The sequence below is a fragment of the Spea bombifrons genome, chromosome 4, assembly GCF_027358695.1.
Source record: "Spea bombifrons isolate aSpeBom1 chromosome 4, aSpeBom1.2.pri, whole genome shotgun sequence".
Classification (NCBI taxonomy): Eukaryota; Metazoa; Chordata; class Amphibia; order Anura; family Pelobatidae; genus Spea; species Spea bombifrons.
Genome location: NC_071090.1, coordinates 13,397,010 through 13,412,534, shown reverse-complemented (window position 1 = coordinate 13,412,534; position 15,525 = coordinate 13,397,010). Strand labels below are relative to the sequence as shown.

At 39.4% G+C, this 15,525-nt stretch overlaps 1 protein-coding gene across 1 annotated transcript in view; it reads right to left on the bottom strand.

Moving 5' to 3' along the window:
- DOCK2 (dedicator of cytokinesis 2) overlaps positions 1-15,525 on the bottom strand; it is a 247,022-nt gene that overhangs the window by 68,464 nt on the left and 163,033 nt on the right. Inside the window, exons 28-29 of the mRNA XM_053465366.1 lie at positions 791-889; positions 419-513 (exon numbers count right to left, since the gene is read on the bottom strand). Of these exons, the coding sequence (XP_053321341.1) occupies positions 419-513; positions 791-889 (194 nt within the window). The remainder of the gene's footprint in view (positions 1-418; positions 514-790; positions 890-15,525) is intronic.

The following is a 15,525-nucleotide window of genomic DNA, read 5'->3' as shown; positions in this document are numbered from 1 at the left end:
TTAAACATAGATAAAATATCTTTACACTTTGAGGTAAGATGCATAAAATTACCATTAAAACATTTAGGAGAGGCACAGGCAGCATCTTGTACCTATCTCTCCCTACCTCCACCCCTGCCTTGTAGGAAGAGGGGATAGTGTTAAACTAGCTGAAGAGGTCCAAACTTCCACTGCCATTAATATCAGCACAAAAACGGTGCTGTTCTGGGGTCTCTGTTTTATTTATTTTTAATAGCTACATTATTTATTTATTTAAAAAATATCTGTGTGTGCGGATTTGTCAGACACTTACATGTCAATAGGGGCAAAAGGAATTGAAATCCAACCAAGCCACTTGCCATAATAGTCCACATAGAATTTTCCAATATGTTGTATTAATTGAGAATTATATCTATTGTAAAAGCAATCATGGTATTACCTGTTTTGCACCATGCTCATAGCCATCCAGTCCAAAGGATAAACATTTTTTCCAATGAGATCTTTAAACATTATAAATGTCTCCATCAAAACATCCTGAAAAAGATTGGTTAAATAAGTTTATGTATACATTATTAAAAAAGAGTTCTAGGTCAATGGTCTTGGTGCTGTTAACTGGCCAAAAAGTCAAAAGGTAGGAATCGCCAACAGTCTTGAGCTTAGTAGGGTCATCAAAGTTCCTCCAGACCAGTCTACTATATTGTATTGTAACTTCCGTCACAGACCTCTCTCCATATTATCTGGGAAGATCACAGTGCAATATTTGCACCAATTGCTTCATATTCAACCAAAATAAATAGTATTTATCCCTTACCACCAAATCTGAACTTGATTGAAATGTGTCAATGTAATATGTGTAATGTTGATCATCCATCTGGTCCAGGATTGCAGTCATGCATGCCACAAAATGACTCTGTAAAGAGATTACAAGATAGTTTGTTTTTGATGATTTCAACAAAAAGTCAATTTTACAGTAAATATGCATTGTCATAACAATAGTAAGATGACAGTAATAACTATATTTTAATCAAAATATTACTACTAGAATAAGGCATTCTGTAAGCGATAGAGCCAATGACATCAGAAAAATAGTGGCTTGCAATTCACAAAAGTTTTCCTTGTATGTTTACAATACAGGGTCTTCCAGACCCTGCTGGGATATCCGATCGCTCTGATGAGGCACAGACTCTGTGATCTCTATACAAACACAGATATACATAAATAATTTAGGGAAACATAGCATATCAGATATAGATCAACAGAATAACACACAAATCTGGCTTTGCAGGTATAGATCAACTGGAAATCACATATAAACTCAGCTTTAAAAGTATAGATAAATAAAACGTAAATTACAGGCATAGATCACAGGTTGCACAACCCAAAGTCAGCCCTGGTATCCACATAGAACTTGACCAGCACCCAGATTACACACACAGATTACAGCCCAGCCTGAGCCATCTTTGTCCCCAAACAGCCCAGCGTAAAACATCTTTGTTGCCAAACGGCTCAGCATAAGACATCTTTGCCCTCAAACACCCTGCCCTTGCCATCTTGGTCCCCAAAGCTCAGACACCCTGCTTGTGCCATCTTGCCTCTCCCCAAATCACTTATACATCTATGATGCACACAAAACAAATATACAGTCACTCACTCATTCACTCTGTCGTTTACACAATTCCTTCACACAATGATTCATTCATTATCTCCCACATTCACACAATTCATCCAGACATTAATTCATTTATTATCTCACGCATTCACACAATTCATCCATACACCAATTAATTAATTCACTCACTCATTAATTCTCTCACCCATTCACACAATTCATCCACTTTACTTCATTCATTATCTTACTCATTCTCACTCTTTCTTTCAAGATTTTTACTACCTCCCTTTCTCATGATCTCTTCCCCTTCTCCCTATCTACCCCCTCTACTCCTTTTCTCACAATCAGTTTTCTTAAAACTGTTGCATTCCCTTCTGGGTCGCATCACTGCTGACGTCACCTGGAACGTCTTCGGAGGACAGGATATCCCCTGCAGCGTCTGTCCAGCAGGGGCTGGACCTCTAACCATACTGCACTGATAACAGTGCATTTAAAAAATATATATATATAAAAAAGATAATTATAATAATAATAATAATAAAAAGACAAAAACCCCTTACATCCCATTGCCCTAACACAACATCTAAAAAGTATAACCCTCCTGCCCCTGTTCACAATCCCCAAACCATTTAAGCCATACACATAAAAATTCTACGAATAATGTACACCTAATATGTTCCCTATAAGTGCTGGTAAAGGACACCTGACTTGATAAACTTGGAGGGGATTGAATATGTCTATGTTTGTGTGCATATCTGTTTAAGCAAATAGAGGTATATGCACTTATGCCTTACACAGTTCACAGGATGTGTGCTATAGCTGGGCATCTATACTTTCATCACAATGCAAGGATCCCTTTCTATCATCTTTATAACTGCACTATTTTACTATTTCTATCACCTGTATATATTTACATAGTCTACCCTTCTGGTCTTTGTTTTTCTTTTAGGTCAAAAAGACTTTTAAGATATTCAAAGTACATGTTTTATATGTTTGCAGAAACAGATTGATAAACGATGACTGTTGTCTGTCGTGTTATACAAGTCGCCTCTAATTAATAGCACAGTTTACTAATTTTAATAACTGCGTCATTTATGTAGTTGAAAGGCGAATACCTCCCTGTGTCCTTGGCTTTTTGACATCACCATGCTGACTTTTATTAAAAGCAAGCAAGTCAGTGGAGATTCAGCCTATCGCCACTAGAGGTCCCCCGTTTACATTTGGAGAAAGCTGCTCAGTTTCCACTGCTTTTTATTATTTATTCGTACGCGAGCATGAACAGCAGACTTCGTGAATACAAACACAGATTTCTTCTGAGATAAAGCACTTACTACGTATGTTTTTTTTAAGGCTGGTATTATTCTTAGTCAAAACCCTGGCTAGTGAGCACGAATAAGAAGATTTTACATATTCTCCAAGAATACAGGTAAGAAAATGTAATGTTTGTGGCAGATATATATATATATATATATATATATATACACACACACAGCTGACTCGCTTTTGAATTGTATAGTGAATTGCTGTACAACTAAAAACAAACATTTGTATACCATGTGTATTTATTGATAATTTGTAAGCAGGATTACTTTATTTTTAATTAGGTGCTGGTGTAGATATATAATAACATGTATGGTTTACATTTCTGTTACTGCTGTAGATAACCAAGTTATCTTTAAAATTCAAGATAGGTATATGTACTATAGCTTGATCAGATGTTTACACAATACAACTTGTTCATGGAATCAAATATTGTAGCTGTGGGTAGTGCTCAACTTGTATAATCGTCTTTGTGCAAATTCATTACCAGCTGTGAACTTGTCAGATCTCCTGCTCATTGGAATGAGAAACTTAAATGGCTTGAATACAATTTTGTAATGCGAAACATTGCTAAACAAAACAGAATCTGTTCCATACCTTTTGTACCTTGATATTATTCTGATCACCATTGTAAAATGTTTTCTAAAACTTTGATCTCTTAAGTTGCTGCTCCCTTGCCTAGATTCCTCTTTACTGATCATATTGTAATGATTGAAGGAACAGAATTTGATAATATTACACCAATTTATTAATTTTACACCAATTGGTTACACTCTGTGTGAAGTTTACAATTAGAAACAAATATAAGCTACCATAAGTTTTAGTTTGGCATTTTGATTTGTAATCTTATATCGTCTTAAATACTGTTTTTTTCATAGTTGTCCCAATACCAGAATTTGAATGATGGGCTTGAACATGGTGTGGTACCAGTAGATAGATCAACGTGCCTTTTTATTAAATGTGAAATAAAATATATGTACACAGTGGTCATGGTGTTTTCTATTTTGGTCTATGTGGATCTTTAATTTATTAATGTATATTTTACAGCCTACTTATCACAACACAACCACACATGTATACCACCCCAAAATTGAAAGGTTTGGTTGGAAATGCAGCATAAAAGCATTCAGGTATGACATATGGAAAATGCATATTTTATCATTTATATTTGATTTTAACCACAACTAAGATCTGCCTATAAACAGTTAATTGTGGCAAGCCAGCAGCCTGCCAGTGAAGTAAAAATATGATGAATATATGCTGGCTCACGCTAGCTGTTAATAAGAGGACAAATTACTTTGGTAACAATGAACTGCAACTTATTACAAGGTAGTTTAATGTATATTAAGATTACCTTTTGACAGCTTTAACCACTCATGGAAGGGAAATGTGTCAAAATACAATTTAGCCCTACTAGTGCAAGGATTTGTGCAGTTTCGTGTGTTAACACCCAATTATTTAAGGTGTCTTCCTGAGGTATATTTTGGCAATGGATATCCGTGTTTAAGATTGATCTCAGTTTCAGCAAATCTAGCTGTCATAAATGGAATGATTGTGTTAATTTAAGGCGTTGTGTATCTAATAGCTTTGAACTAGAAAGAAAAACAGCTTGTTCTGATGGGTTGCAGTATCATGTGGGAAAGTTAATACTTAGAATATTTAACTATAATTGTTAAATGCAAAATAGATTTTATTTTTATCTTTCAGACATATATAATGGGAATTCTGTGCTCACAATAATTTTGTGGTTTATGTACTTTTACATTCAATTTCTACACCAAAACATACATGGTTTGTGTATAGATGCGCACACACACACACACACACACACACAAAAACCCATTAATGTGACTTTGTTGTTTGTAAGCATGAAGGGGTGTGCTCCAAGAGGCGTAACGCTTTCCCCTTACCTGTGCTTGTATTATTTCATTCCAAGACCATGTACAGTGTAGTCCTAGTAAGAGGCTGCAATGCAGGACATGTGTTCATTCTAAATCCTAGACAGATCCCTGGATTTAGAGCATTTTGGCTCACGGCATTACCATTTTACAGCAATGTTCATATTATGGCTTATTATTGTAGGGTAACATAAGCTTTTGAGAAATCAGAGGCCTCTTCTTCGGATATGTTCATAAGAAGACTTCTGAGGTCCTAAAAGCTCATCTTCTTAAATATGGTCAAACAGGCTACAACCAGGTGCTGGGTATCATTAATGATATGTTTCAGAAACTACTAGCAGAAAAACAAAACAGAAAATTGGAGTCAGAAAGAGTCCTCTTTTAATCTTCTATGTCCAAATAAGAACCGGTGTAATGAATCTGGGACACCATAAGAGTTTCTTGTTATGGTTATTTGTTAAAATGAGTCACGAAAAAGACATTTATGTATTTATCTACTTCAGTATAAACAGTTGTAGTGCTCCCCTTGAAACAATAGCAGTAGCACTATATGTGAACCACTTAAAATGCCAAACATTCACCAAGACAGTACAGGCTTTAAAAGTGTTGGGTAATGTTTAAAGAGCAAAGAAAAGATTGTTTTTTCTTGCTGTTTGCTGTGTTATTACTGATCACAAACCACTACACACATAAGCAGTTATAGCTCTGTTTTCTATCCTCTAAATATATTGAGAAGAATGAACATATTTATGTAGTCTATGTAACAAAGGAAATTCCAAGTGAAATGCAATGCATCTTCTACTTGACCAGATTCTAACTTAAAGTTATAATGAGACAGATGTTTGCTGTAAATAAGGTATGTGAGTAACAGTAATTGATCTTTAACCCCTTAATACAATTACATAGCTGTCTCTCGGGAATTAGGATGTGGTAAAATATATATTACAACTAATTGCAACTAGGCTACAAAGTGAATCTGGAAAAAAAAAAACAGCGAAATAATCAAGTCAGCAGAAGCATTCCCTTTGTGGCTTTGGAGGCAAGACCACTTCTTAAACTTTGTATTATAATAATTTATTTTGTAAATAGCCCCCAATATATGGACATCACTAGTTCAATTAATCAAGGCTACACGCAGATCTTATTTTTGACATTATCCTTTAAAAATGTGTGCGTACTGAAGTGATATTGGGGTACCCTGAGTCTCAGGGTTTTTGCCCCAATGTCAGGGTGAAGGGGCAGATCCTCAGGGTCAAACAGTATGGAGCTGGGATACTAAAGCGTCCCAGTTAGTGCTTTTACCACCACTATGTCATGGTTGATATCCCTGTTTGAATGTAGATGACGGAAATAAGTTCATCTTTGAATAATGACAAGTCAATGTTTCCATAAGGACCGGTATTATAGCCATAGGCTATTAAAGGTTTAATACTTAAGTTTCAGGGTATGCATAATAGTCGTTACGAATTACAGCTTTTGATTTTACAAGTGGTTGTGACCAAACACCATTCCTCTGCCAAGAGAAAGATGAAACTGGCCAGGGAGGCAGGGCTTCCCCTGGAGACTCCAGGTCAACTCCAGAGAGTTCCTAGGTATAATAAGATGCAAATCTAGGTACTCCTGTGTGACAAGCAAGTCTTGTTTCATGTACAGAGTATTGCTATGCTTAAACAATATCTGCAGCTTGTGGGCATAAAAATTGTCAACAAAACTATAATGATTCTCACCACACACATTCTTCCTATGTGCAGGCCGTAAAGTATATCAACACTTTAAGGGACCACTCTGGTGTCCTATGCAGCCTAACCAACGAACTTACTTTGTAAGTACTTTAAAATGCATTCTTAAAAAAAAAAAAAAAAACAACACTTACCTTTAGGAAAAGCTGGAGCTCGGAAGCAGCAGAGCAAATCCCCTCCATAGCCCCTCGATGAGGCTCATTGAAAAATTTAAAGGGACCTCTCAGTTATCATTTGCATTAAAGTGCATATGATGACCCGAGTGTCCTTTCAAGCTTATTTAATGCAGCCCATGTTTTCTTACATAATAAAATGGTCTCCTTCACGCGAACTGTCTGAAATATCCTGTAAATCATATTTTCTAAGATTCTGGGCTTTTATTTAAGTTAATGGCTGCACCTCCAATTGGCAAACCCAGCACATAAAGCATTAAAGAGTGATGTCTCCTTTAGTATAATATACTCTGCTAATAATAATTTACAAAAAAATTGCCAGTTTAGCTGATGCTTGTATTATGTGTGCTCTGTCCCAATGTACCTCTCATTTCTACAAGCATGATAAACTGTATTATTTCATTATATTTTAGATTGTGAAAAAGGGAAATGTAAATATGTTTAAACTTATATAGTAATGAGTCTTTAATAGAGACAGGGACCAGTGAAGCTAAGTATTATCTGTGCTTTGTGAAAAATTTTTGAATCATTAGGACACTGGCAGGGGCGTACCTAGAGTATTTGTCACCTGGGGCAGATCCTGTAAGTAGCACCCGCGCGCACACACACACAACACACTTAAAAAATGATTATATACTGAGGCAGACATCACAGTGGAACAGCATAACCACTATCACTATAAACTGAGCTGGACGTTGACGGTGGTACAGCATAACTGCTATCATTATATACTGAGAGTAGGGTGACCACATTAGTCATGTTTTCCAGGACACATATAATTTTTACATATTGCTGACCAGACCAGATAAAGTGCTGCCCTGCAGTACGGATACGGTATAACCAACTAATTGGTTCTCTTCCACGAGTCTATGCATGCCACATACTGCATGACAGCACTTTATCTGGGCTGGTCATCAATATGAAAAACGATGTGGTCACCGTGAGACAGACATTGACGGTGGTATATAGTGATAGGACTTATGCTGTACCACGGTCACCTAGATTGAAAGCTTGTAAGAGCAGGGCCCTTTTCTCCTTTTGTGTGGTTTTATGTGATGTTTAATTTTACTGACTGAATGTAACAGCGCTACAGAATCTGCTGGCTCTATATACATTGTTATAATGTAATGTCTGGCTCAGTATAAAGTGATGGGAGTTATGATCTACTTTAGAGAATAACTCCCATCACTATATACTGAGCCAGGCACTAATGGAGTACAGCATAACTCCCACCACTATACACTGAACAAAACACTGACAATAGTGCAGTATAACTCCCAACACACACACATACTTACTAATGCTTTCTCACCCTCCCTCCCTCTCTCTGTCCCTCCCTCTCCCTTTCCCTCCTTCTTTCTCTCTCTTTCCCTCCATCTCTCTCCTCCCTCTCTCTCCCCAATCGAGCCTGCTCCTCTAGAGGTGGACATTATAGTCTGACTCTGTAGGGGGTGCGCAGCCAATGCTGGCCTGGTGGCACCCCCCTGATGAGTGGCACTCGGGGCGGAACTCCCCCTACGCCCACCCTACAGTAGGTACGCTACAGGACACTGGTTATCTCAGTAAAGCCAACATTAAGCATAAACTTTAGTCCATACATTTTCTAGCTAATTGGCCAAGTACATTGTAAAATGTTCTGTTTGTTGATCAAGCTTAACATGGGTTTTAAATGGGCACCAGGATAACAAATATGCTGATTTTCACAAAGAAACTATATGAACTTTCAATACTTTTTAAAGATGTATTTAATGGTTGATTCTACCCAGTTTACATTAAAACGATTCCCAATATTTATGTGATATCCAGACCAAATCTGATCAAAAACTAAATAGATGTCGTATAAGAAATAGCATGGTGCATGGTAACTAGGCAGGCCCTTATTAACAAGAACCTTAATTAATAAATCATTTCTTGGAATGGATTTAATTAAGATTGGTTGAATTACATCTGTGATGTTTTTTAAACAAATTTCCCTAGAGATTTCTAAGTAAATTACATTGCATTGCACACAAATTGCAGTACCATATAGCCCAACACGTATTATTTCTGGTATGGGATGCCTGTATCCAATAATCTTTTCTGCTGAGTGCCAGGACCGGGAGTTGTATACGTGTATTGCGTAGATGTCCCCCGCCGGCCCCGCAAGACACCCGAGAGGAGGACAGAGTGGCAGCATATCTCGGGGGTGGGTCAGATTGGCAGCATATCTATTACAAAACTTTTTCTTTAAAAAAGCACCAAACTTTTAGGGTGCGGCCTATATTCGGGTGCGGCCTATATCCGAGCCAATACGGTATATACACACACACATATACACACATTTGTGCAGCTATTTTCCAAGCGGGAGATTTCTTCTACCAAACACATCTCCTGGCACATGAGATCCTTACCGCGAGACCCCCGTGTGTATGCGAGAAACATGCTGCTGTTGATTTTAAGAAGCCAGTGACAAGAAATGTCAGACGACATAGGGGGTGGAAAGCTGCAGCTATGGGTAAATCTATTTTTTCTGCAGCTTTAAAAAGTACTTATAAAGTTCTTTCATGTGTATGCATCGTTTAGGGGGCACCCTGGGAGACAGTGTGTCCTTCTAAGGTCATTGAATCACACATCTCTTCACCAATAATTAATTCAATTTAAGAAAACAGCAAGTCACAGGTATCTAGGATAAAAACAATCAAGTGCCATCTGGCCGTTTTTCCCTTCAGAATTACAGATTTCAATACTATTGCCATTGAAAGTTTCAGTTTATAATTAGAGGGATATTCAGCAATGACTGTCAACTCAGACAACAGACAAGATGATTTCCATGTTTTTCGTTCCTTACGCCACATTACACAGAAGAGTAATAGCCATCTTAAATAATTGCATTGTGTTTCGTTGTCAGGGATATGTCTTGGAGGGGAAAAATAAACTGTAAAATATAAACAGTAAGCTTAATTTGCTCACTTCAATTTTATATGTTAATAATGGTGCTTTCTTTTGCGATAAGCATTGACTTACAAGGTGGCATTGGAAACTTGGCAATCAAGTTCTGCTGCAGCATATTTGTTATGCACCCTGCCAGAGTAGGTAACACGATGTTCTGTTCAAACTGCTAGGTCATTACCCCTTATGCAATGTCCCCAATTTACATTAAAGTCATTGAAGGCCCACCAGGAATATAGTAAACAAAACATTTCTACTCTTTCATGGCTTGAAATGTAATTTACATTTAATAATAAAAAAATCAGCTAGAACATTTTCAGATAAAATAGTATGTATATAATCAATTATGATGTTGGTGATACAATAGGGTTTTATTCAGTAAAAGGAGAGCTTGGGGCAGAGTTGGCCCTTAATGTATCGTGGTGTGAGACAGTTAACAATTTCCCAGCCAACTCTCCCTTTAATGAATAAAGCACAATGACAGTAACATACACATTTTTGGTCAAAATAGATATTCTGTTTTGTGAATTCACTTGAACAAGGACATGTTCTACTAAACAGCAGCATTATATGGCTAGTATTGCAGACCACAAAGGGGTTTCCGTTGCAGGGTTAAAATGGCTTTTGTGTCCCCAGGAGAAATATTAGATAATGTAAAATATGTGTTTTAAATTACTTCTGCATTGTAATAATTGGGTATATTTATACATTTTTTTTAAAATACAACCCATTTGCAATTTAAACATTTGGATATTAAAAATCTGATTAAGTTATCCTTTTCCTTGGTGTGCAGGTCTCAAACTGGACACTAGGACATTTGTATTTGTAAGTTTTGCTACAGACATATTTTGCTAACATAGATAACAAAGACAGATCTGTTGATGAGATATCAATACACTTCAATACACAGAAAGTGAATGAAAGATAATATCTCAAAATCAATATATAATGTTGAGTTTTAAGAACAGATTAGTACTGTGTGGTAGAGTGTTATTTGCATGGGTGAGAGTGGTATGTGTGTAGTAAACTGGGACTTGCATTGCTGAAAGTGGAGTGTGTGGTAGAGTGTGATCTCTATGCCTGAAAGCAATGAGTTTGGTAGAATGTGATCTGTGTGACTAAGAGCGGTAAAGGTGATGGACTAGCCAAGCATGTCTCCAGGCCTAAACCTTATTGACCATCTGTGGGGCATCCTCAAAAGGAAGGTGGGGGAGCGCAAGGTCTCTAACATCCACCAGCTCCGTGAAATGGTCATGGAGGAGTGGAAGAGGACTCCAATGGCAACCTGTGAAGCTCTAGTGAACTCCATGCCCAAGAGGGTTAAGGCAGTGCTGAAAAAATAATGGTGGCCACACAAAATATTGACACTTTGGGCCCAATTTGGACATTTCCACTTACGGGAGTACCCACTTTTGTTGCCAAGGTTTAGACATTAATGGCTGTGTGTTGAGTTATTTTGAGGGGAAAGCAAATTTACACCGTTATACAGGCTGTACATTCACTACTTTACATTGTAGAGTGTAGAGTAGAGTGTCACATGAAAAGATATAATAAAATATTTACAAAAATGTGAGGGGTGTACTCACTTTTGTGAGATACTGTATAACTTACTTTAAAAAAAACTACCATTCCGATCAGTAAATAATCATATGCATGATTTAAGAAAAATCTTACAAAGATCTGGTCATACTTGGTTAATTGGTTGATTTAGTATATACATGGAATCATTATTTAAAAATGCATTTTGTCTAATATTAAAATTAGTTTGAATTAGTTTTGAATTTTTTGAATCAAAAAATATTTAAGCGTGACAAAGAAGAAATTGGAAAGCCAGCAAATTATTTTTCACAGCACGTTAAGTTTGTAAAGGTAAATTATTGCCACTCCTACAAAAGTATACATTTAATAAAAAATGAAACAACACACACACTTTACCACTTTCAATTGCACAGTTGACTTCCAATTGCAGTTTTTTCTTCTAAAAAAAAAATCACCGCTTAGGATTTCTTGCACAAAATATATTCATGCAATGTCCACAATCTACAATTGAGGCTATATTTTGTATAATGTAACTCTGAAATGATGTCTGTCCAGAGTAGAGATTATTACGTATTTTACATTTGACCTCGTTACATACAGGAAATAAATTCAGTATTCTGTGTGGCCTGAACCGTTTGCGACATAGGATTAGACAGTGTTTCTATAAAAAGATTTAATTTGGTCTTGAACAACTTGCTGCCTTCGCGTACAACTCCCATGATGTTTAGCCAACATCTTAGATATATATCAATCATAAGAAGTGTAGTTTGTATAGTGTATGTTCATAGTGATGCAACTCTTGTATCTGTGTTTCTTAAAGTATTTATCTGCTTTGCAGGAATTAACGGTATTGCCGGTGAAAACATTTAATTTTTGTTTTAACAAATTTTGCTTTGCATTTTTTTTTCTAAAATAGAATTACACAAAAGGGCTATCTATCTCGTAAATATCTGATTAAGTAGGTGTCCTGAAGTTTCCCTGCTGAAAATAATAAAGCCACTTATTTACCCCTACTTGATACATTGTCCATGTGGAATTTTATAGGAGCCTAGGCTACAGGAAAACTGCAGATGTCTCCACAGAGAGCAATAATCTATAACACACACAAGCATTTTTTTCACCTCAGTTCCAATATCAGACATTATTTTGAAATATGATCCATCCAAATGTAATATAACACATTTTATTGTTTATTTTCTTTTTTATGTCTTCAATTCTGACAGTTGTCTCTACTAGTACCATATTGCAGGGTAAACTAGCAGCCAGCTCCAAATGAATGGCATTGATGACATTCAGGATAACATAAAACATAAAATGTATTATTTTAAGATCATCAATCCACAAGTGAGTTCTATATACCCCTTGCGATCTTCTGAAATCAGCTTTTCTGGTCTCTCAACTTGTCAAAATGAATCCTGAGGTTGAGCATCAGGGGCGGGCTGGGCCGGGGGGCAATTGCCCCCCAGACTGCCCTGAATCTACATTAAAAAGCTGCGCGGCCGTCCATTTAAGTAGCCGATTCGGCCACGCCAGGGCCGCCTTTAATGCCCGCAGCATCCGCGGTGGGCCGTTAACATGGGCCATTAACAATGCAAAGGGGGGCATCAATACACAAGGGAGGGGGGCTGGCTGGGGTCACCACATAAATCAATACACAAGGGGCATAATGTACAAAGGGGGGCTGGCTGGGGGCACAAATCCACATGGGGCAATACACAAGGGGCATAATGTACAAAAGGGGCTGGCTGGGGGCACAAATCCACATGGGGCAATACACAAGGGTGTGGGGGGAATACATTAAAACCAAATGGGGGGGCTGGCTGGGGCATCAATACACAAGGGGGAAAAACAAACAAACAGCAAACCATTGTGGAAAGCATTTTGGATGTGGGTGTCAGTGTCACAGAGCCTGTCCTGGTGTGTGTGTGTGTGTTTGAGTGTAGGTGTGGCAGGGCCTGTCCTGTTTTGTGTGTGTTTGGATTTCGGTGTGGCAGAGCCTGTCGTGGTGTGTGTTTGGGTGTTGATGTAGCAGAGCCTGTCCTGGTGTCTGTGTGTTTGGCTGTCTGTGTGGCAGGGCCTGTTCTGGTGTGTGTGTGTTTGGCTGTCTGTGTGGCAGGGCCTGTCCTGGTGTGTGTTTGGGTGTCGGTGTGGCAGAGCCTGTCCTGGTGTGTGTGTCTGGATGTCAGTGTGGCAGAGCCTGTCCTGGTGTGTGTGTGTTTGGGTGTCGGTGTGGCAGAGCCTGTCCTGGTGTGTGTGTTTGGGTGTCAGTGTGGCAGAGCCTTTCCTGGTATCTGTGTGGCAGAGCCTGTCCTGGCGTGTCTGGGTGTCGGTGTGGCAGAGCCTGTCCTGGTGTGTGTGTTTGGGTGTCTGGACTGTAATTTGTTAATGTTATCTTGGTGCTGGTCGGGTTCTATGTGGGCAGTGTGGACACCAGGGCTGGCTTTGGGGGTGTGCAACCTGTGATCTATGCCTGTAATTTAGGGGGTTTTATCTATACATTTAATGCTTAGTTTTTATGTGATTTCCAGTTGATCTGTACCTGCAAAGCTGGGTTTGTGTGTTTATTCTGTTGATCTGTATCTACTATGATATGTTTCCATACATTATTTATGTACACCTGCAAATACAGGGTTTGTACTTCTTATTCAGTTGATCTATACATACACATGCTGTTTACATGTGTTGTTTATTTGATCTATACCTGAACTACAGGGAGTAAGTAAAATCATCTGGGTATGATTACAGACTGTCAGCCTGCTAGCCTGGACCATGCATAATTATTTTGCGGTCATGTCCGTTTCCAGCCACTAGTGGCCGCTCTTCTCACTCTGAACCACTCAGAGTGATTATCATGTCCAGCTGCAGTGTATCACCTGATCAAGCCAGGCTTTATAAACCTGCCCAGCCCCTCAGTCTGGGCCTTGTCATTAACGTTTTAGGACCACCTGTTTGGTTCCTGATTTGTTCCTGATTTGTTCCTGATTTGTTCCTGATTTGTTCCTGATTTGTTCCTGATTTGTTCCTGATTTGGTTCCTGATCTGTTCCTGCTTTGGTTCCTGATCTGTTCCTGCTTTGGTTCCTGATCTGTTCCTGCTTTGGTTCCTGATCTGTTCCTGCTTTGGTTCCTGATTTGTTCCTGAGTTGCGGCTAGAGCCCCACTAAGTGGACTCCCAAGTCGAGTGCTCTGCAAGTGGGCAACCTGCCGTGTTCCTGAGTTGCGGCCAGCGCCCCACTCAGTGGACTCCCAAGTAGAGTGCCCTGCAAGTGGGCAACCTACCGTGTGCCCTGCAAGTGGGCAACCTGCCATGTTCCTGAGTTGCAGCCAGCGCCCCATTAAGTGGACTCCCAAGTCGAGTGCCCTGCAAGTGGGCAACCTGCCGTGTGCCCTGGAAGTGGGCAACCTGCCGTGTGCCCTGCAAGTGGGCTTCCTGCCGTGTGCCCTGCAAGTGGGCTTCCTGCCGTGTGCCCTGCAAGTGGGCTTCCTGCCGAGTGTGCCCCATCCCGAGGGCTTCCTGCCGAGTGTGCCCCATCCCGAGGGCTTCCTGCCGAGTGTGCTCCATCCCGAGGGCTTCCTGCCGAGTGTGCCCTATCCCGAGGGCTTCCTGCCGAGGGTGCCCCATCCCGAGGGCTTCCAGCCGTGTGTGCCCCATCCCGAAGGGCTTCCAGCCAAGAGTCTTTCCTTGCTTCTAGTTCTCCTCTTTGCATCAGTTCTGCTTCCCTTATGAGGTGTGCCCCACGCGTTCTGTTTGTCTCAGTCTGCAGTCTAAAGGTATGTCTCAGTGCTATGTGTTTGGATTACATGTTTGGTTTGTTCCGTACCACTGTCATGTAGGGATTAGCGTTAGGACCCACCGTCATTGGAGTACTTTGGTGTAGTGGTGGGCTAACCATACTATGGCCATAAGATGTGATGGAATCTCCAATAGTTATCAAATAGTCCTAGGCTAGTTTCTGTATAGGGGTGTCCTGTCTTGTTCATGTCTGTAGCATCCCCTGCACCTGGGCTCCTTCTCTACCTGTGTACCCGGTTCGTGACACAGACAGGGGCCCAAGGAAATGCCTAGGGTCCAATTTTTCCATATTTAAATTTTATCTTGTTACAAAGATTAGCTGTTTTTTAATGTATTAAACATAATTGTTTTTACTCCCAGTCCCCTCACATTACATCAATATGCATTAGAAAATCAGGAAAAGATGGTCATGGATGGTGTGCTGATTCGGTGGTGCAACGGGCCACTTGACTAGACTTGCCCCCCCAGGCCTTAGGCTGCCAGCCCTCCCCTGTTGAGCATCAATATAACTTTTAGGGTCACCCTGCTGGCCCACATCTAGAAAGGAC